We start from the raw sequence: 22,943 nt of genomic DNA, 5'->3' as shown, positions 1-22,943 counted from the left end.
TGAAGGAGAGTGGGGGCGTGGATTCAAACGAGTTCTATAAGCATCCATTTCCGGGGGTAACATCCATCCAGTACGAGCTATTCACATTAGTTACACACACACACACACTTCCCCGCGGCAGACCCCGCAAACGTGGTCGTTTCGCAGAGCGAATAAATTCTAATAGAAAATGTTATTAGGATTAAATTTTGTAATTAAATTCAACATAATCAGGCAAGTGTATAACGACATGAATCTCTCGCACATTTGGTGCCCAAACCACCATCACCGTGTATGTGTGAGCGGTTAGTGCTCATCAGCCTTGTTAGGTGAGTGGATGTGTGTGTGTGTGTTTGGAGGGATGTGTAGCGTTGGCAAACTGTTCGACACGTTTGGGCGGGTGAAAATTTACAACCATCTACTTGTGCACGACGATGGTGCCCAAAAGCTAGATTTTGAGTGGAGACTGCAATCTCATCAGAATGAAGTATGAATTGGGTCTCGGAAGCACTGTGTGTTGGGTGGACCTTTTTGGCAAAATATTGAAGAATTTTCATCAATTTCATCCAGCTGTTTTATATATAAAAATGTGTCTCTTTTCTCAAAATGATCCTTTGCAGACATTCGTTGAGCACCCGTATTAAACAATATTTTACAATAATTATTGCTGAAAGTTTTACGTGTAGAAATAAACGAATTATTTGATCACCATGGGAAGGCAACTAACTTTGACGTGGTTCCGTTTTTTCGCTAAAGGCATATTCTGCTCAGGCTGCCTTGTGACGTCAAATGTTTGGAAGCTTTCAAGTGTAATTGCTGTGTGTATAACTTAGTTTTGTATCATTCACTTATCATTACATCAACCACATCCATTTTCGGTAAAACTGCGAACGTTGCACGATTTCACCCACTAAATCAACACAAGAAACCTTCATGTGCCAAAGCATACCTTCATCGTTCAACCTTGCCGCCCGGCTGTAAGCGTTTCCGGCGTGTTTTCCCTTTAGCAAAGTGTTTCACCCCACCCCGACTGAATGTTTTCCATTAAGGCTTTTCTTCACCTTTTCCGCGTGCTTATTTAGTACCAGCTGTTGTGGGGTTCTGGTTTGCGAACCTTCCCGTGACACGCTTAGGGGCAGGACCGGTTCCGCCCGCAGTTCAGCCACGCCGTCCCCCCTCCTCCTCCTTCAGACCAACACATTCTAATTAGTTTGCTTTTGTTTTTTACGCACCGCTTAACGCATTTCCCCCCTCACCGTGAAAGCAAACCATCCTCGCCGGAACTGGTTTTCAACATCGTGCGTTTCTATAGGTACAGAACATACTGTTTCTGCCAGCCTTCGACGTCACGTCAACGGTTGAAAGTCAGCCACTCTTGGCACGGCAGTGGAACAGTGCAGGATTGGAAGGGGGTGTGCAATATTTTTAACTTTGGTCGAACCGTTTGGAGAGGAGACTTTGAATTAATTGTTACAAATATGTTATGGGACCAAAAAAGCAATTTTGTGTCATTCGTTCACCCGTACAAGCCTCCATACAATTTTGACAGCTGGGAAAGGCGATAAAATTGCCTTTCAAGGAAAAATAGAAAAGAATATCAAAAATCAAATGCCTTGGCTGGCCTATGTTATAAACTTTTTTATCGGATTCCTAGGGAAATTTTGCCTAACATACTCAAAAATGGGAGAGGTTCATTAACAAGATTTCGAGATATGATTTTACGAAGCGCTGCACCCAAAAACGGGAAAATGACGAAAACGATAAAACATACAGTATGGCCCATAAAAAAAATGCGACATGTGCAGTTTTCACAGAAAAGTGGTTCCATTCTAAAATGTATTCAACAAACTGATTTTTCTATGTTTCATGGTGTATTTTAAGTATGTTTTGAAGAAATTTTCATGACAGTTTTTTTTCAGTTCGCCAAAACTGGTATTGGAGGGCTACAATAATGGATGTATTTTTTGTGCAAAATTTGCCTTTATTTCATAGCTTTTATCTTAAAAACGGAACAGTTTAAAATATCCAACATTGTGCCAAAAGCATCGGTAGAAGCCCTTCTTAAATACGCCCAATCGAAAAAAATATATGAATTTTGATAGAATTAGTCATTTTAGAGAAAAATGCCATTTGGGTTATCATCTTGAGTGATTCGGTAAAAATAAATTAATAACTTAAAATCTATTTCGATGGCTCTAAAGCAGTGGTGCTCAATGTTTTTGAAAGCCGGGCCAAATTTGAAGCTCAAATGAGTTTGCGGGCCAAATTCATAAGATAGGTTATTTGAAAACTAAAAAATCAGTTGAAGTTTTTTGAAATTTTATTTTTTTTGAACATTTTCGTTGATTTAAATAATAGAAATCACAAAATAACAGTTTTCTATCACTATTGTTGATTTAATTGTTTTAGGCATCTGAAAATACAAATTTGGTTGAATATACTTGTGTTTTCATTTAAAAAAAATTATAGTTCAAAAATGGTGACATGCAATCTGAACAATTTATGTAACGGCGTAATTTTAACTTCGAATTAGGTGTAACTAAAGAAAAATTATTGAGAGCCAGAATTTCAACATTTCAATGAGAATAATGTTAGATTATGTTTGAAACACCCGTCAAGTGGATTTGCAATCATTATTTACAAATATTGTAAGATTCGACAAAAAAATCATTTTATCGAAAAAAAACTTATTGCCTTACTGTTTATCGAAAATGTACTAAAATTCAATTTATTTTTGAATGAATCCGAACATGCTCGAAATGATTCTAGACGCAGAGGAATGCATTCCAATTGAAATCAGCTCATTTCACTTGAAAATCATTGATATTTTAAAATAATTTAAAAAAATGTTTTTTGCCCTGATTGTTTAAGCCAATTTTAATAATGGGAGGAAGAGAGGGTTGGTAGACAAAAGCTTTGTAAAATATTTGCAACAGCCTTATTTTCTAATTTATCATGTTGTCTGCCTGAATCAGATGGTAATCAATCAGATTCGTTATCCAACTGTCAGGAGTTCGAATCCCGAGGGAAGGTGCCGTAAAATGGTGATCAAAATATTAATAAATAATTAGTATTTTTTAAAGAAAAAATAGAAAAAAGTTAGCATTATACAGATTAAAATTAAGCTTTATTTTGAAATGTATAAAATTTCATGATCGTTCAAAATGGGTCCGCGGGCCACAAAAAATCACCTCACGGGCCACGTTTGGCCCACGGGCCATACTTTGGTCACCCCTGCTCTATACTTTTAAAAGTCATATCAGGGCATCTTTTGGAGTCAATTACCATCATTTGCTGCATTTTTTTTTTCTTGAATCATTGTAGGCTTCAAAACTCCTAAAAATTGAACTTTTTAATCCATACAAAAATAAATCACAAGTGGCTCTTCAGATCGACCAACATAGAAAAGTCATTTATCCTTTATATGGCCTGAGCTGGGAGTAAATTGGAGAAATTTAAGTATAAATGTGCTGTGACATTTTTTATAGCCAAAGAATAGGTTTTCAATGCATTATTTGTTTATTTGGAACCTATTTAACATGTACACATGCTACATACATCGAAAAAAGTCAAAACAGGCCCGATTTCCACCTTATAACAATGTCGCATTTTTTTATGGGCCATACTGTAACTTTTTTTTAACTAAAACTGCAATAACTTTGAAATTTCAGCGATGACTTTTTGGGTACCATTGGTTGCTTATTTCAATTAAGAATCTTTTAGCACTTTTTGTTTTGCCGATTTATAATTAAACTTTATGTTTAATTATTAACAAAAATCCGTATTTTTCAGCTTTTGAAATTTTTCGATATTTTTCAGGGAACAAAAGCCCGCAACTTATGAGCTATGGAGAAGTAAGGACAACAATGTAGCTTTCGATTTTTGTTGTAAAGTCAAATTTGCAATTGGAAAGTACTTAATTTTTTTTAAGAATCATTTTCAAGTTAAAGCCATTTTATGCCTGATTTTTTTTAAACTGAACGGAACTCCTTCAAAACTTTGTAAAATCGTGGTAACTCGTGATGGTTACATGCAAAACCCTTAATTCATTTTTTATGTAATTGTCTGCTCTACAGCTTTGGAGAACATGGTTACACTCTAAAAAAAATAAAAATGAAATTTGAAAGCAAAAAAAAAAATACAGATGCGTTGTTGCAGATTTGAATAGGGAATCAAATTTCCCTTAAAATGACACGTCCTGATTTTTTTTTACAGTCGAGTAACAAAAAATTGCGGAGGCTTAAAAAATGATTTTTTTTTCCTCATAATCAAATTTCCATATCATCACCATATCAGGCTGCAAATTATTGATAACCATGTCTTTTTTCGCATGTTCAAAAGTGGAAGGGGTCGTACCGCCCTCCCTTCACGAGATTTCAAAAAATGGATCTCGGATTCGAAATCAAGGACAAAAATGTCTCTGCTGGCAACTGCTTTGTGATGCTGTGTGAGTTGGCGAAGAATGACCCAATATATATTTCTTAGCCGAAATTATCCCTTTAATGTGTTTAAATTGAAAAAGATGCATTTATGAAGAAAATATTTTTTTTTTATCAATTGCAAACTAAGTTTACTTTTAAAAATTCGGATAATCGAATCATGAACAAAAAAAAAACTTTTTTCGTTTTTATCTTTTTCATGTTTTAAACATCAAATTCGAGTTCTGCGACCCTATTTTAGTCAAATAAGAATAGTTGATTGCCTATTAAATAGTAAATTCTATTTTTTCAATATTTCGTCACCGCCATATTGGCCGCCATCATGGATTACAATTTTTTAAATCACTTTAGCGTAGTTTAGGGGTCATATTTAAGCTCGACAGTCAAAAATTAGACAGCGAAAAAAAAATCTTGATTCGATTATCCGAAGTTTCGATTATACGAAGTGACATTTTTCCGAGGCCTTCGGATAATCGAGTCTGGACTGTATTTCAATATTTTATTTATCTCGAAAGATGTTTTTTATGGTTTATCTAGAAATAAGCAGGCTTAGACTGAGGCTAAGACTTTTTTTCTTCATAAAAGTGTTATTAATAATTTCAAGAAAAATTAGAATCCTGCGCTTCAATTAATCGCCGCAGAAAGATACCATCGCAATGGAAAAACCTATAGAGAAGGCAAGAGAGTAGGCTTAGACAAAAAAAATTAAAAACATGTTGATTGTCAATATGAAAAAAATTGTAGGGACTTTTGGTGCTGGCTGTCGATTGCTTGTTGGTTTTAGCTGACTGATGTTTGGTGACGGAATCTGCGGAGCTTCATGGCCGGCTCGGTTGCATCCGTACTGGAGCCGGAATCTGCGACCTACGCGATAAGCTGTACCGTACCGTCGAATGGAGGCACTGCGAACGTTGTTGGCTTCGTCGGGCAGGCTCCCCTCCCATCGTTGGCGAACCTGCTGCCCAGGCATACGTTTATCGGGACATGCCCTGAGGTTAAGCCGCCTGATCTTGTTGGCACTAAAAGGCGCAAGACGACGGGGAATATGGACCCAAACATTTACAGAAACATGGTTCCGTGCAAATTACAAAAGCTTGATTTTTTCACTAAGAAACAGAACGTAATGAAAAATCACACCGCACGAACCAAAGTACGGGCCAAAGATCAAAAATTTTCAAAAAAAAGTGTAACAATTGTCTCCGACACCATAACCAAACATTATAAAAGAACGCCTGCGGTTGGCCGGGCTTCTGGGCTTTGTGCAGCGGTTCTATGGCCTTGGTGGTTTTTTAGCTTCGCACCTGGCTGGATGAACGCACTGCGTTCCTTTCATCGGGCAGAAATCTTCGGAATTGAATCGGCAGCCCTAGCATCTGGTGGTCCAGGTGTGGGCTCGAATAGCGGATACAAGTGCCGCCGATTCACCAACGAGGGACAACTCGGCCCGACAAAGACATCACCACTCACAGAGCGTCCATCCGACCCGGTACGGAGACCGAGGATCGCCATGCCTGCCGCGAGGGCCACGGAACCGTTGCATCCGGTGGAATTCCTGAACATAATTTTCTCAACCTTTGTAAATTGACAGCAATGGAAAATGAAAATCAACACGGTTGCTGCGATGAATTTCAAAAACGCTTGCGCTCGTATCTTTGAGACCCCTACAAGAAAATCACCAAAACTGATTTTTTCTCAATACGCGCAATATTAACGAACTGTTTATGAATTTTTATTTTTTAAGGGCTATCTTAGCTATCAATGTCACTTTTATAATCTGTTTCAGAAACGTCTTGAAAATTTTTAATGATAATTAAATATATGAGTTTATCTGGTCCCTAGAATTGATTGACAATTATGGGAAACATTTAAAGAAATAAATTAAATTGCGGTGTGAAATACTTAAATAAACTTTATGATAGCTAATGTTTTACCTTCTATAGACTTTCCATGGTTGCAAAATGTTAAAAGTACTCCTTTTCCAAAACACCTCCCTGATACGGTTAAATGCTAATGAATAAAGCATGTATCGCTTTTCATGATTAGCGGTGTTTGATATTAATTACACAAATAAATAATTGCAAATTTGCGACAATATGGTGGCAACTTGACCGACCATACGCGCTGCCCCGTGTGATTAGCCGGAAATGGATTAATCCACTGTGAAATTCTCTAATCGAGCTTTGAAATGAAAAGAAATATGATATGCTCGATTGGAGTTTTCCTAGTCGAGTTATTTTGCTCTCTCTCACTCTCACTAGTTTTCACTCTCCTCAGGCAGTTTTGCATTATCGTTAGCCACCAGGCGCACATTTCATTCAACATTTAGTTTTTCACTCGTTTTTTCTTCTTCGCAATTTTTACCTGAAGTGCCTTCGGCCAAAGCTTCGCGCTCGTTAGGCGGATTTTGTGTGTGTTTGTGTGAGATTGTTGCACCGACAAAGTTTCCGTTCCCACGGTACGATTACGAAAATTTACGTGTAAATTACAACACCACTAATAAAGTGTTCATTCTGCAGCTCCCCAAGCTCTCGTCCCGCGGGTTGAATGAAAATATTCACCACTTTCACCACCAGGGGAGGGCTGCCAAGCATAACTCGCTAATTGGCACACGATGGCGAATGGTCCGGGAAGCAGGCTGACAACGGAGCAAAAACAAAAAAAAAAAAAAGGCGGCAGGAAAATCCGGCACAAAAACAACTTTTCCTCCAAAAAGGGGAAAACTTTCCCACTCAAGTGTTCGTTCTGCAAGCTGTTTCATGCGTGTGTGGGTGTGTCCTCCCCCCTAGAGTAGTGTGGTTCGAGTGGGATAACCCAAAAGTTCTCTCACTAAACTCCGATGAATGCGGTGAGCCAAAATCACAGATGATACACACAGATGAGCGCGGAAGGAGTCGCAGGCAGCCAGCAGCAACTACTGCAGATTTTACACCGAGGAAAAGTTGGAAAATTGCTTTCCCCAATTTGGAACCCCGGTGTCGGTGTGAGCTAGTGAGATAAATTAAGGCAAACCCTGGGCCCTGGGATTGATGAGTGGGAAAAGTTACTAAATTATGGAAACCAGAGATGGCAAGGATGAGAAAAAGTGATTTTGGGGGGTACCCTTTAAAAAAAAAAAATGTTGTAAAATGCAGCTTTCTACTAAATTATGTAGGAATAATATTTTTTCAATTTGTTTTTTTTTATATTGAAATATCCAAGCCAATTATTTATTCTAAAAGTTCCAAGTAAATACTTTTCCTCAAAACAATGGTGAACCACCTGCAGTTGATAGTCAATCATAAATCGAAACCAAGGCCAGCATCCCAACTGATTCTTAATCCTTCGCATATTCTGGATTTTCGTCCCCCAAACCTGAACGCGCTAAGGCCCACCAAACCGGTGCTGTCGGCACGACCAACTTTCTGATGGACCACCATATTCCGCTGACAACGGGCTCTGATAAATGAGCTCGGCAAGTCCGTATGACACCTCGGCCCGGACGTTCTATACGTACGATGGCCGCTGACGGATCCAATATATAGAGAAAGAGAGTTGATGGGAAGGCTTTTCTTATGCCAAATTTGTCGACGCGACTCATTCACCCACACGTATTTAGGAGTATACTACCCTGTGAGAAAAAAAGACGGATTACTGGCAATTCATCAGTTAACGGATTTTTGCTCCAGGGTTACTCAAAGCGGGTTCTTTTTATGCCTGGGGGCACGAACCTTAGGAAAAGCAAAACGATTCTTGTGCGATAAGAACGAGAACGAAAGACTTCGCGTTGAATGTGGCTGATTAATCTTCTTGTGGGTCGTGGTAACTGGTGGGCGTGATGCCTACGATACTCACGTCAGTAACAGATTGCATCAATTCATGTTACTTTATTTGAAAATGACTTGATCTTTACGTTTAAAATTTCAATTCAAGTTTAAATTCTTAGCAAAAAATCTAAATGTTTTTTCAAATAAAATTAAAGCCCTAAATCTTATTGTTTTGCAAAACCTGAAACTTGTTAATAGAAAACAGTTTTGTTTGGTCTTAACAGTACTTCTAGATTGATTTTCTAATCTAATCTAACCCTACCACTGGAGAATGTCTAACATCCTTCTTTTCTAAACGGCCAGGCCAACTACGTAAAGTTAACCGCAAAGATGATTCGGTGAATTGGCTTGAGTTTGACCACGGCTGTTCAAACAACAATACAGTTCGGAATCTACAGGGGTTTGTTTGTGATGGGACATTGTATTCCCACAAATGACCTGACAGTACATTTAGCTTGATTTTGGCAGCAGTTTCCAAAAATTTACAAAATCGAGAATTTTTGTAAGGGTTATTTTGTTCATGGTTGAATATCGGTGAAATGCACATTTCTAGAGTGTTTCTGAAAAGGTCTTATAAGGTGGTTCTATCCGAAATGGGGTGGTCCAAAATTTGCTATTTTCACAAAGACCAATTTAAAACATCATATCTGGAGTTTTTTTGAAAAGGACCAATAAACCAAATTTCCAGTTTTTACTTTTTGGGTGTTTTTGAAACCGCCTTGAGTCAGGGGTATTGAAAAACACCCAAAAAGCAAAAACTGGAAATTTGGTTTATTGGTCCTTTTCAAAAAAAACTCCAGATATCAAATCTCATAGCATGCTTCTTTGAGTTCGACTGATATACCGAATTCTGTTTTTTTTTCAAAAATTATATCCTGTTGATGAATTTACTCAATTTTGGGATATGATATGTAACAAATTTTATAAAATCATACAAAAATACTGTCAGCTATGAGCTATGTGGTCAAAACATCAAGCAAAGTTTACATTCCATCTATAAGTTTAAAATTCAGTATTTGTTTTTGAATGTCTTCGTATTTTTCGTTCATAGCTCAACTAATTACCTTTCTTTCAAAATGGGCCAGCGAAAATGTGGTTTTGCAAAAATCCTTAAAAACGCATTTTTTATACTGGTTTATTTTGGATAGGACCACCCTAATCGCAAAAAAAAAATAATGGTCTAATATTGTTTTGGCCAAGAAACTTCCATGCCAGCACTTTTGAGTTGGATTCTGCTGGTTCGACGAGGAATCGCTAAATGTTGGATGGTTATCATTAACAAATGTCTTCTTTTTCGCATGAAAAGGATTTTTATTTGACCCATTAGCGTGGTTCACGGATATATGAAAAAGACAAAAGTGTTCAATATCGTTTGCATCAACCGGAATTTTAAATTATTTTGACCCCAGAAGCTAGCCTGGAAATTTGAGCTTATTTGGTTAAGGTTTAGGTGCTCCAGTTTTGTTCTGAAGTTAGTATGGAACATTAATCTATTTATTATGGAGAATTTTAACTTTTAACATCTTCTTTGAGAAAATTTCGCAAACCCCTATAAAATTTTCCTGTTCTTATGTTTCTTATAGATTTTTTCTTGGGAACAACTTTGTAGAACATTGCAATGTGCTAGGAATTGATCCTGAAAAGATACATGATGTCAGGATGTTTTTTGGAGTTTACTTTTTTCTGGCAAAATTTCAAAACATGCTTTAAGTTCTAAAAAGTTGTTCCCCGGATCAAAACTTTTAAGAAATCATTAGAATGAGAAAATTTTATCCGGTTGAGGAAAACTTTCTAGCTCTTCTTCTAGTTAAAAATAAATCAATTGAATTTATTGAAATTCCATTATAACTTCAAATCAAAACTGGAGCAACGAAACTTAAACCAAATAAGCTTAAATTTTCAGGGTAGCTTCTGGGGTCATAGAACTTATGATAAAGTCTAGGGCGTCCAATTTTCCCGGGTTTTGAATTTCCCGGGAAACGGGAAAAATATTTTTCAAAACCCGGGAATTCCCGGGATCCCGGGATTTTTTTTGAACAGTCATAAAATCTATGTTTTCATTAATTTTGTTAAGTTTTTAAAGCTTACAATCGTAGAATTAGCTGAATACTTTTAATTGGTGATAATCTTTACTTCAATCTAAACAAGCACAGCAGTAGCGTGGTTCACGTTTCTATGAAAAAGACAAAAGTTGTTATTTTGTCTTGCATCAACCGGAATTTCGTTCTTTTATGTCCCCAGAAGCACTCCTGAAAATTTGAGCCCATTTGGTAAGGTCTAGGAGCTCCAGTTTTAATTTGAAATTTATATGGGATTTTGATTTATTTTCCATGGGAAACTATCTTTTTTTACATTATATTAGGATTTTTTGTTATAAATCGATGAAATGACTTGATTCTTATAGTAGGAGATAGGTTTTGAACTGGGGAACAACTTTGTAGAACATACCAACATGCTAGGAAGTGACCCTTAAAAGATACAGATACTTTTAGATGGTGGCTGGCCCCTTCAAAAGCCACCTTCTAAAAGTAACTGTATCTTTAAAGGGTCACTTCCTAGCATGTTGGTATGTTCTACAAAGTTGTTCCCCATTTCAAAACCTATCTCCTACTGTAAGAATCAAGTCATTTCATCGATTTATAAAAAAAAATCCTAATACAATGTAAAAAAAGATAGTTTCCCATGGAAAATAAATCAAAATCCCATATAAATTTCAAATTAAAACTGGAGCTCCTAGACCTTACCAAATGGGCTCAAATTTTCAGGAGTGCTTCTGGGGACATAAAAGAACGAAATTCCGGTTGATGCAAGACAAAATAACAACTTTTGTCTTTTTCATAGAAACGTGAACCACGCTACACAGCAGTTTCTAGGTAGTTTTAAAATATTAAAAATGTTTGTTTTTTGTTCTTTGTTATGCTTTGGATTTTTAATGAATCATAATTTTTAATCCACTGTGATTAACATTATTTCATATTAATAATCACAAAATTCTTATTAATTTATTTCTTTGTTTTTTTCTGAAATGACTACAAAAGCTAAACAAAATATCAAAAATCCCGGGATTCGGGAATTCCCGGTTTAGGGAAAATCCCGGGATTTTTGTCCCGAGAATTCCCGGGATGGACGCACTAATAAAGTCATAAAAAAACCAAAAAGAATTCATACGATCGTTAACAATTTTATTAAAACCTTAGTGTGATTTCAGCATTGCCTGAGTTTGTTTAATCAATACAAATGTAATCATTAATATCAACAAACAAATTTTCCTACCACTCTTGCTTGTGAATGCAATTCTCGCTTCTGTCTATAAATCATTCCTTGCAGTTATTTCAACGAACCGCAAAATATAGTTGCATGGTTCCACAGTAGGATCTTCATTGGTTTTGATGAGCTTTATAGTACGAGCTTTCAGCTCGACTCCTGGATGTGTTTGGCTGCAAAATCAAACATTGCCCTTCATATCTGGTTGTGCTAAATCAGCTTCCAGCATTTGTGTGTGTCGGTGTGGTGACCGAGTTGATGCTTGCTAGAACATTCCACTTTTGTGTTCGTTCTGTGGGATGTCAGGGACTTTCCCACATGGACTGGGTGGAAATCGCACACCATCATTAGAGGGGGCAGAACAACGGGGAGGACGTTCCACCATTACCACCAGCAATGGTAATGACAGAGATGATAATGATGATGTTACACAAGCTTTCCAGGCACACAGGCTCGGTTTAGTGTTGGCAGTAAATAATGCCTGATGGCTGACGAGAGAGGAAACCCATGACGTCGTAAATGAAATTGTTTATTTTGTTGTACGAAAGCTCAAGCATACAATTTATCATCATTAGATATTTACTTCAGTCGGGCTTGCTTGCGTGAATAAAGCTTGTTATTTAATAAAAATACTCGTATTATGGCTTAATCTTCCATTTTTTATTAAGCTTATCGCAAAAAGTGTGCAACTCAATTAAAAGTTTCCATCAACGTTTAATCTCGAAAAGCAATTTTCCCGCTCCACCTTTTGTTAACAACAAGACCAGCTTAGAGTGCAATTTTTTATGCAACCTAATCAAACAAGCTTACGCATATTAAATTTCACGCCCCCGGCTATGAAACGCAGAAGAAGCTTTTCGAAATCCTGTGGATCCATGGCAGAAAAACAACAACGGGGAAAAACTTTTACTTTAGTCAATTAGTTTAGCGAGCAAACCGTCTCAGCGACCGGCTCTCAACGGTGAAGCTTCCCAGTGGGGGAGGTCAGTAAAGCTTTCGTTGTTCTGCGGATTTTCCGCTGCTGGGTTGTTCCGTAACCAAGTAGCAGCAGCTCTTCCAGCTAGTATTTATTTAATTTTCCCAGACTATCCTCGGCGATAAACATCGCGGCCATCTCAACGAGACTGCCCGACCAGGATAAAAAATACGACCGCTAAATGAACGGCGAGAATGCTCCACTTGTCGGATCCGTGGCAACCAATGAATAAAATAGTTTAGAATTTGTATTTAAATTTTGATTAGTTTTTGTTAGCCAAATATTTTATCAGCTTTACAGGTTGGCAAGGTTTCAAATTTGTGCAAACAGTTTTCGGTGTAAATTACCTATAGTATTTTTTTTCTAGTTTAAAGTTAAAAGTTAATTGTGTGTAAATGAAAAAAAAAAATAAATAGAATAAGCTCTCAGATGACACATTAAGTGTAGACAGTACCAGAGGCGAATGCTACACAGTAAAAAGAGTATATTTGAATGAGTTTAATTTGGTTGTATAATATTAGTTCTATTCAACGTTTTTTTATCGTAATCCAAATTGGAAAAAAAAAATCAATCACATATTAACTTTGAAAATTCAAACATTTCTTCAGGGTAATTTTCAGTTCTCACAAAATCTTAAAAGGCTGGTACAGAGCATTTCTATGCAGTGATCCGGAACCGGATTGCAAAGTGCAAAGATCCTACGACGATGACGACGACTGGAAAGTGGCTGCAAAATGGGCAACTGAAAGCGGCGAAAATGTTTAAGGCTTGCAGAGGAAAGTTTTTTTTTGTGGGAAAAAGTTTTGTCAGAGAGAAGCCAAAGAGAACATGGATTACAGAAATGGACCGAGCGTGGCTGGATACTGTTTTATGTCTCTATTTAAGATTTCGCTGTAGTTTGGGTTGAACTCAGGAAAAGTTCTGGGTCGATTCAATGTTTTGGAGTTTTAAAGAGATAATTTCAGTTTGTCTGGGTCTGGTCTTGATAATATGAAAATAATGTATGAAGGAATTTAGTGTAGTGTCAAACGTTGGCCTAAGTTAAAGATTAGGCGGCAGAAAAATAATGCTTTCAAATAAACTACACAATCGAACTGAAAATATAAGTTTAATTCATTGAAAATGATCAATAAAATTACATACCGTAGTCTTCCCACTAATTCGGAACAGTCTACAGATCGACCAAAGTTAAAAAAAATCATAGAAAATGATAATTGATCGCATTGGATGACTGTATAATCCTTTGAACTCGTTTGAACATTTTTTTTTTGAATAAGTTATTGCATTTTCTTCTGAAGTTGAAAGCTGAAAGAAATTTATACTTATATAATTCCAATAATCTATTCATCTTCATTGTGATGAGTTGAGACGAAAAAGATCTTTCCTAAAAAATGCATTTTTTGGGAACTCTTGAACGCTGGAAAAATCGAAATTTATTCAATAATTAACGTATAAAAACGCTTGCAACAAAAAATAAATAAAAATATATGTTTGACTTGCTATTTGTGAGGTACGAAATTGATCATACATGACATTTCTGTGTAGGAAAATCGATTATCTAGGATTTTTTTAACAATCTAAAGAATCGGGCTTTGCTGTTTGCCACTATTAAAGCAACATTTTTCAGAGACATGAACAATTAAGAGTTGCTTGATAGAGCTTTTTATTTCTTCGAAATACTCAAAAACACTCCATGAAAGCTGGCATAAATGATCAAAGTGCTGGTAAGTTTATATTAAAATAGACCGAAACATGATTCCTTTATAAATCTACCTTTGCCCTTCATAAATAGAAGAATTTTTTTTCTTTGTCTTCCCTTTCTCCCATATTTCTTCCAAAATTTCGGAGGGGGCTTCAGCTTAAAGCACCCCCCTGGCTTTGAGCCTGATAACCAGGATGTTTTAATTTTTTTTAATTTTTTGATATGTTTAAAAGGACATAAAATGAAAACTTTTCAGAAATTTCCAGGTTGTGCACAACATTTTTGACCAAGTTATGAATTTTATATAACTATAAAATAAGAAAATATTTTTTTTTACAATGTAAATCGGATAATTAGTTGCTGAGATATCGATGTTAGAAAATGGTGGGTTGTTTGGGTGATACTTGTGTTGTGGCCTGAACCACAACACGCCCTTTTTCCCATACCATCTCTGTTTGGCGATATAAGACAATAAAACTTATGTACGTCAACAGGTAAACACAATGACTAAATCTAGGAGGTAAAATGAAGTTAAGTCGATAAGTAGTTAATTATAATACTAGGGAGGTAGTTGATCTACCGACATGGAAATACTTAATAAAGGTGAGCTCGTCCTTGGACGAGCAGAGTTGAAGTACAACGGAACAAGTGTACATTGTTTTATATTAAAGAAAGTCCGCGATAATAAATATTTAACACTTGGAAAACATCAATTTACATGTTTTTAAACCTTTGCATGGCAATATCTCAGCAACTAAGGGTCTTATTGACAAAGTTCATAATCGCAAAGTATGGAGAATTTTCTCAGCTTCTTTAAAATATTTTTTTTAAAGTGGGCAAACATGTGCACTACTTTTAAATAATGAAAAACTGCGACTGTTTTCAAAAAAGTTACTTAAAAATGGCTTTAACTTGAAAACGGTGCACCTTATCAAAATTGCACTAAAGTACTTTTTGATTGCAAATTTGTTTTTACATCGAAAAATGAAATTTTTGCGACCGATATTTCGATTTTTTGAAAAAATAAGTATTGTTTAAAAAATTCATAACTCGGTCAAAGATTTTTTGCACAACCTGGAAATTTCTGAAAAGTTGGCATTTTATGTCCTCTAATACATATAAAAAAATAAAAAAAATAAAAATAGTTTTTTTTGCAAATCAAGTTTTTGTGACAAAAAATTAAATAAAAAACCACCAACATTTTATTTACCGTATATAATTTTTTTGTTGAGTGTAGTCCATATCCATACCTGAGTGATGAATAGAGAGAATGCGTAACGTGATTTTCGAATGGTCCCACTTTGTTTACATTAACAAAGTATGAGCCTGTTCAAGCACAAGCATGACTTTTGTGTTACTGGTAAATAAGCTGTTTTATAATCAGCAGTTAGTGTTTTATGACTAGTTTTTGACATTTTTTGCTGGAAAAAAGTGTGTATTTTCAAGTTTCAATCGGTTAGAAGAGGTTTTTCTTTTTCCCGTATGACGAAGAACTGCGGCGAGGGTGTCATTCTGCGATATCGCAAATAAATTCCCTGGCTGATTTTGGAATCCTGCAGCTCTTCCTGGTCCAGCGAAAAACATGACAGCAAAGCTGATCCAACAAACAGAGAAGATTTTCACTAAACCAGTAGGTTTTCAAACGGAATCTAACAATTAAGACAGCTTCTGGATAGATACAACCGCATCGACTTCATAAAAAACTTCCATTTATGTAAAATTATAAAAATGTCGATCTCGCCTGCAACCTAATAAGATTTCTTGACTCCACTTCCTCGAAAGCCACACCGCCCCACATTTTTAATTTTTCCAAAAAATAAACAATTTTTGATGATCGATAACAATACTCTCTACATTTGGCCAACAGTAAAGTGGTTCCATTTTGACAGTTTAAAATTGAGGCCGTTTTGCGAAACACTATTCAGCACCCAGATCCATACCACGACTTTGCCGAAGACACCAAATCGATCAAAAAATTCCTTCCAAAGATACAGGTTTTTGAATTTTCACATATCATTTTTTTATGGACAGCTGCCAAATTTGTATGGACAAACTAATGATGCAAAATGGCTTCTTTGGGCATACCGAAGGCACCAAAAAAGTTTCATTCGGATTAAAAAATACAAAAATTAAAATTCTAAAAATAAGACCGATTTCGCTCTGTTATTGTTAATATGGCATTTTTTTAAGCCATCGACCCTTATTCACATCTGAGTGACAACCATGTTCACATCATGTTGCAAACATTCATTGAACCCTGCCATCTCGTTTCCTAATTAGTCATTCCCCGAAATATTCACTGCTTCAAAGAGCCTTCCATAACGCCGGCCTTGACAAACAGTTGCTGTGTCTCTAATTTAAACACCCTCCCCAAAGGAGCTGTTTGCCATCCAGCCAGCACAGCACCAGCACCGTGTGAACGGAGGGCGCTTCGCCATCTCGCTCAAAAACGGGAAAACGGAAAGTAATGAATAAACAATCCCTTTTCTATGCCGTGCTACGGGTTCGTAACCGTCTGGGTGGCCGCCAGACCATTTATGAATTTGTTTTGGTCTCCAAAGTTGGCTGCTACTCTGTGGGCGTGCGGTTCTGCTGGCATGTCTCCAAAGAAGGTTCCGTCTTCCGTTTTGCCGGGAGGGGCAGGACTCTAATATAGGTACGTCTTGAAACCAATCAAAATATTTGCCAGCTTAGGTGCGGCCTGGGACGAGATCGCTTTACATCGTGTATTATTAGACCACAGACACATGAGTTCCGAGGTTCTAGGTGGTCCCGTAATTGGTTTCGGGCTTTGGAGGACGTCGGTTACGTAAACAGCTGGGTTTTGGCTTCCAGGTTTGTGCGCAGAGTTGGTTGAATCGTTGCTACCTTGTCGACGGTCAGGTCGCAACTGTCGCCGGCTGCAATACGTCAGCAATAGCAGCAAAACGAAGTGAGTAGCTCAACATTCGAGCACCAGGACATGCGCAGTGGCGCCGGTTCGAGCAGTCTGAGCTACGGCTCACGTGTGTGTCCCGTCGTCTTTCTCGTCGTCGGCAAGGATGCAAAATCAGCAGGATTGCCGAATCAAACTCCACGGTTCAGTCGCTTGTACGAGTCCCGTGTGTTCGGTCGGTTCGGTTGATGTCCTCCGAAAGCCAGTGGAGTCGGTTCTCGTAGCACCCACCGTCTGTTCCGTGTGGCCCGCGAGGGTAGAAAGGATACTGTGCAAATTATGGACTGTTGGCGCTGGTGGTCGCCGGTAGTGGAAAGGGGTTGAGGATTGTCCTTTTTTTTTGTGCGCTCTCCTTTCCGCGGCATAGTTGTTGTGCTTCTTCCAGGCTGTTGTGATGTCACCGCTGGGACATGGGTTCAGGTGACCCCTCGGGGGATGACCCAAACCAGGAACGTGTGGTGGTTGGACCTGCAGAACACTGCCCAACCGAGGAGAGCAAGCATTTAATAATTCAAAGTGCGCAAAATGAAGATTGAAGCAGAGAGCGATTAGTCGTGAAGTAGAACAGCGCAAGGTCCCAGAAGTGTCTAGAAATTATGTGTCAGTGTTGAATCAATAGTGATGGGAAAATATCCACCAACCAAGAATCATCGCAAGAAAGTGAAGGTGCTTCCACGTTAGCTGATCACGTGACTGACACCCGTTTCGAAACCACCAGCGACGGTGTGGCATGACTTAATCTGCATCAGACCGAACTAACAGCGTGTAATCAGGATTACAATTTACACCGACACTGCTGCCGCTGCTGCCCCTGCTGGTCTCCAAGTTCCCAGGTTAAAAGCCGAATAAAACTCGAACACCATTTTTAAATTTCTCTCCCCTCGCTAATCTCAAAACTCCTGGCCTCCAACTTGAAGTCATAACCATAAATTAAGCGTTCATTTATATGCTAAACACTTTCCGTGTTGCTTTCAAAAGTGTGCTGCCTGCGTGTAAGTTTTCCTCTAAACTCTGAAAGCTTTCCTGTTTCGTCCTCGCTCTCTCTGTCTTCACCGTCTGCCGCTGGTTGCAATAATCGTAAAAGTTGAATTGTTTCCCAGCCATATACACACACACTCCCGGGCGCAGCATCAACGCTGTTGTTCTAGGAAACCATCGGCAGTATTCTCCCTGGGGCGTGGAAAGCCTGCCTAATCCATCTGTGAAACAACGCTGCAAGAGGAAGAAAAACATTTAGTGAGAAGAAGGCAGCGCACACACAAAAAACGCCGGCAAGTGGTGTGTCGATACTTTACAAAACCCAAACAAAAAAAGAAAAGTAAAGAATAAAACAACGGCCTCAAAACAAAGCTTCACTGGAAGGGAAAGGAAAATAAAAAGCTGCTGCTGCCCGCGAGAGCTTCCAAAAACAACATCCCCGACTAACGTCGGGCGTAGGCGTGGGTGTGTGTGGTTGAGGTTTGGGTTTCGGTGTATGTGTGTTTGAAGATAGGTGCAGGATAGGAAAATGTGGCTGGAAAAGCTCGTGCTAGTGTATCTGTTGACGCTGTTCAACTCGCTGGATGGATACTTTCTGGATAATAACTTGCAAAATACTGGACGGCATCGGAGAAAAGGTAATATTGTTGTTTATTTTCTGTCAATTTCAGGGATTTCTACAAATACTGGGACATTCTATTTTTACGATATTTTGCAATCGAATATAAATAGGAATTAATTTGTATATTTATTCTGCTTTCATTATGTTTTATATTTGTAAATAAATCTTGCGAAAATCATTCACATGATTGAAAAATATTTTCAAATAACAATGCGGCAAATCCTACTGCGTTGCATTAAACGCATGTCATCGCTATCGTGCTAACTTGTCGTACGTCAATCCTGATATATTCAATAAAAACTGAAAAAATTCCGTGCATTTTTGTCTTTTTTCATATGAAAGAAGTTTCAGTCTTGTCTTACTATCTTGACACAGCCTGCAAAATGATGTAAGTTTGGCAATTGGCCAAAGGGATTTCAGGCCAGAACGCGTTTGATACAGGTACAAGCTCGACTACCGTAAACATTTATAACACAACTCGACATTTTTGAAGTTGATGTCAGTAAACGCCTCAGTTTCGTCAAGGTAAGATAGATTTGGGCTCCCTGAACACACTTCAATCAACAGTATTAATTTTTAAGGAGTTCTCTGCAAATAAATAAAATTGTAAATTTGGGGGTAAATGCTATGGAATCATGTCAAACAACCATGCGTTCCCTCATATAAGCAACCATGCGCACAACCTAAACGTGGGTACGCATGGTCACTTAAGATAATTCCATAGAATTTTTACCCAAATTTAAAATTTTATTTATTGGCATTGAATCCACTAAAATTCAATTCTGTCGATTGGAGCGTGTTCAGGGAGTCTAATTCTATCATATCTTGACGAAACCGAGATTTTTAGTGACATCAACTTCAAAAATGTCGAGTTGTGTAGTTAAAACTCGGGACTACAGCAACCGAACTCAACCAAACTTCAGCACAATGCACAGAATGGTAAACGTCTTTGATTACATTGCGTGCTCTCGTTTTTGTTTATTCAAGGTCGTACATTAAAACGCGTTTTTCTCGGAACGTCAAAAAGCGACGTACGGCAAGTTAGCACGATGGCGTCGATGTGACAAATTCTGTGAACGGAGCTCACAATTCATAGATTTATCAGGGAAGGAAGAAGGCGTGCATCTACCGAGCCAAAAACTCCGAGTTATTTATAGATATAATGGTGAGAGGTTTGTAGGGGGAATAATATGAAAAAAATACGAAACTCTGTGTCTGGCCAATTGTGCCACACTTACGGAACATGCAATTTTCAGGAGGTTTCTGGCTGCACTTTATAAAATAACCTTGAAATGCATGACGCTCTTGTAAAAGATTTATATTTAAATATAAAGAAGAGGGTCTAAACCATTCCCTTAAAAAAGTAAGGCCGAAAGAAAACTTGTCTTATGCCTATTGGCCTATCTACAACCAATTAACTTAGAAAGCTGTACTTAGCGTTGGAATTTGAATCCATGGAAAGGTATCATAGCACCTGGAAAAGTACGTATAACGGTCGTAAGTTACGTACTTTTTCTAATCAACTTATGAATTCTAATACTTAAATTTGTCCAAGCCAACCACAGGGCATGGAAATTTTGACATCTTTTACAGAACAAAATTTTTACTGTAAGACCAAGTATGACCATCTTTTCATACTTCTAGTCAGCCCGTAAAACATCCTACAAAGTTTATTGGCGTGATCTTTATTATGTATTAAGACACACAGAAAAAAAATCAATTTCCGTAATCGTGAATTTGAGAACTGCATTCATGAGTATTAGGGTGGGTACGTTTTCCAAAAAGTTCTCGGATCAAGTTTTAGTATGGTTCCCCTTGTAGGGCATGCCCATAGGGACTTTCATGCAAAATATCAGTTCATTTGGTTGTAAACTGGCTGCGGGCATCAGGGTTAAAGTTTACATGGGAATTACTATGGGAAAATTGGACTTTTTGTTCAAACGCTCCTACAGGTCTGGGAAAATAACGCGCCAACTTCTGGTATGGTCAGGCCTATGGGAAATGGTCTGGAGAACAATTTCCCGAAGAAAGCATATGGATTCGTTGTCCCTAGACCTGGCGCATCGGCAAACAATCCGATGTCTCCGGAATCAACGGTTTTCCCTCAAAAAGCATCAAATTTTCCTTAGCATGCTATGAAAGCTTGATGCACACCGCGACGCCATAGTCAGGTAGCTACAACGTGGGTGAGAAACGGCTGGAATATTCAATTGCAAACTTTCTTTTAACTAGAAAATGATCATTGCGAGCAATCCTGATATTATTCATTCGAATTCTGAATCTTTGCATAGCAAATTTGTATTTTTTTGCAAATTTTTCATCCACGTGGTAGCTGCCTGACGTATGGCGTCGCGGTGTTCATCAAGCTTTCATAGCATGCTAAGGAAAATTTGATGCTTTTTGAGGGAAAACCGTTGATTCCGGAGACATCGGATTGTTTGCCGATGCGCCAGGTCTAGGGACAACGAATCCATATGCTTTCTTCGGTAAATTGTTCTCTAGACCATTCCTCATAGGCCTGATCATACCAGAAGTTGGCGCGTTATTTTCTCAGACCTGTAGGAGCGTTTGAACAAAAATTCCCATGTAAACTTTAACCCTGATGCGCGCAGCCAGTTTACAACCAAATGAGCTGATATTTGGCATGAAAGTCCCTATGGACATGCCCTACAAGGAGAACCATACTAAAACTTGATCCGAGAACTTTTTGAAAAACGTACCCACCCTAATGAGTATGTTTCATTTGCACTATAAACGTGAATTTATTTCTAAATTTCATGAACACAATTCACAGAAATTTTAGATATTTTTTTAGTGATCATGACGTTACTAATTGGTTTGAAAAATTTTATTAGGGAGAAACTGGATCTTACAATTAAGAAACCATATCTAATCTAATCTAATCAAATCAGACCCTAGCGCAGCCAATCTTTCGAAGGGATCCTGGAGAGTGCCTTAGGTTAGATGACGCCTAGCACTCTTCTTGTCATTTATTAACATTTGTAGTGCGCCATTACATTACACTCAAAACTGGGCATCGGTATACGAAAGGATAAAGAGCACGATTCGGTAGTAAAATGGTACTGTGTGCGGACGGAGAGGATAAATCCCGAAATTACCGAGAGTACTTTACTCATGGTTCATTTTCCAAAAAAGTTCATCTATCAAAAAAAAAGTACCGGTACCGAGACTCGAACCCAAGACCTTCGGCATATTGAACCGTGCCTTTGCCGTATGGGCCACCATGGTTCGGTGACTAAGTGGTGGTCGTTTGTCCATATAAGCCACTCATAGGATGAACTGTTCCAATGAACGAATGAACACGCGAGAGGACTATACTCTCGCAATATAGCACTTTCCTCACGTGTCTTTTCGTGAGGTCTATCCCCTCGTTCTTTAACTTTGGGTGTAGTATGCATTGAAACATCACAAGCGTTAAAGCGGCCAGGCCTACTGCGTAAAGCCGTATCGCAGAGATGACTCGTAATTGGGTTGAGTTTGAGCACGGAGTGTTCGAACAACAACACGATTCTGAATCGACAGGGGAGGAAGAAGCGTGGGGACACACCAACATACGCTCCGAGATTTGGTTGTATTCGTTGGGAGCAACCAAGCTAAGAAGGTTTGGTACTCCGGGACCCTCTGGGATGGGACATTGTATTTCCACGAATGCCCTGGACATTATTTGCCGTGGTTATAGCGCCACAACCCGCTCTCTGTAACAGTATTCCTAATTCCAGTCCACGTTCACCAAGTCGTCATGGCCAAGTGGTTAGCATTTTTGCTTACCAATCCAAAGGACGGAGGATCGAACCCCGCCGACTTTGATTTTTCGTACATATTCATCATTTCTATGTTCTTAACTTTCCCGTTGGGAGCGGATGGGAATCGAACCCAGAACCATTCGCTTATACAGCGAACACCGTAGCCAGTCAGCCACGGCCGCTCCTGATCTTAACAATTAAAAAACCATAGTGTTTTTTTAAATAAATTTGCAACAATGAGATACCGATACTTCAATTTTGAACAAATATTCTTCTAATCGTCTCAGCTTAACCATAGGCTATTATGGGATGGTTTCCATTAACGTCAAAAATAAAAAAAATTTAAACACCGTTGGTGACTAAAAATAAAAATTAAGATATATTTGTCCCAAAATGTGACGAAAATATCTAAGTTGTCTTAAGCCCACATAAGCACTGAACCCAAGCTATTTTTGTTAAATGTCACCAACGGCATAAAAAC

At 38.1% G+C, this 22,943-nt stretch overlaps 1 protein-coding gene across 1 annotated transcript in view; it reads left to right on the top strand.

Moving 5' to 3' along the window:
• Window positions 1-17,242: 17,242 nt before the first annotated feature.
• LOC120425686 (neural cell adhesion molecule 2-like) overlaps window positions 17,243-22,943 on the top strand; it is a 109,874-nt gene continuing 104,173 nt past the window's right edge. Inside the window, exon 1 of the mRNA XM_039590269.2 lies at window positions 17,243-18,714. Coding sequence (XP_039446203.1) covers window positions 18,606-18,714 — 109 coding nt within the window. The 5' untranslated portion in view covers window positions 17,243-18,605. The remainder of the gene's footprint in view (window positions 18,715-22,943) is intronic.

This window comes from Culex pipiens, chromosome 3 (assembly GCF_016801865.2).
Source record: "Culex pipiens pallens isolate TS chromosome 3, TS_CPP_V2, whole genome shotgun sequence".
NCBI classification, from domain to species: domain Eukaryota; kingdom Metazoa; phylum Arthropoda; class Insecta; order Diptera; family Culicidae; genus Culex; species Culex pipiens.
This window is presented reverse-complemented; position numbering and strand designations above follow the sequence as displayed.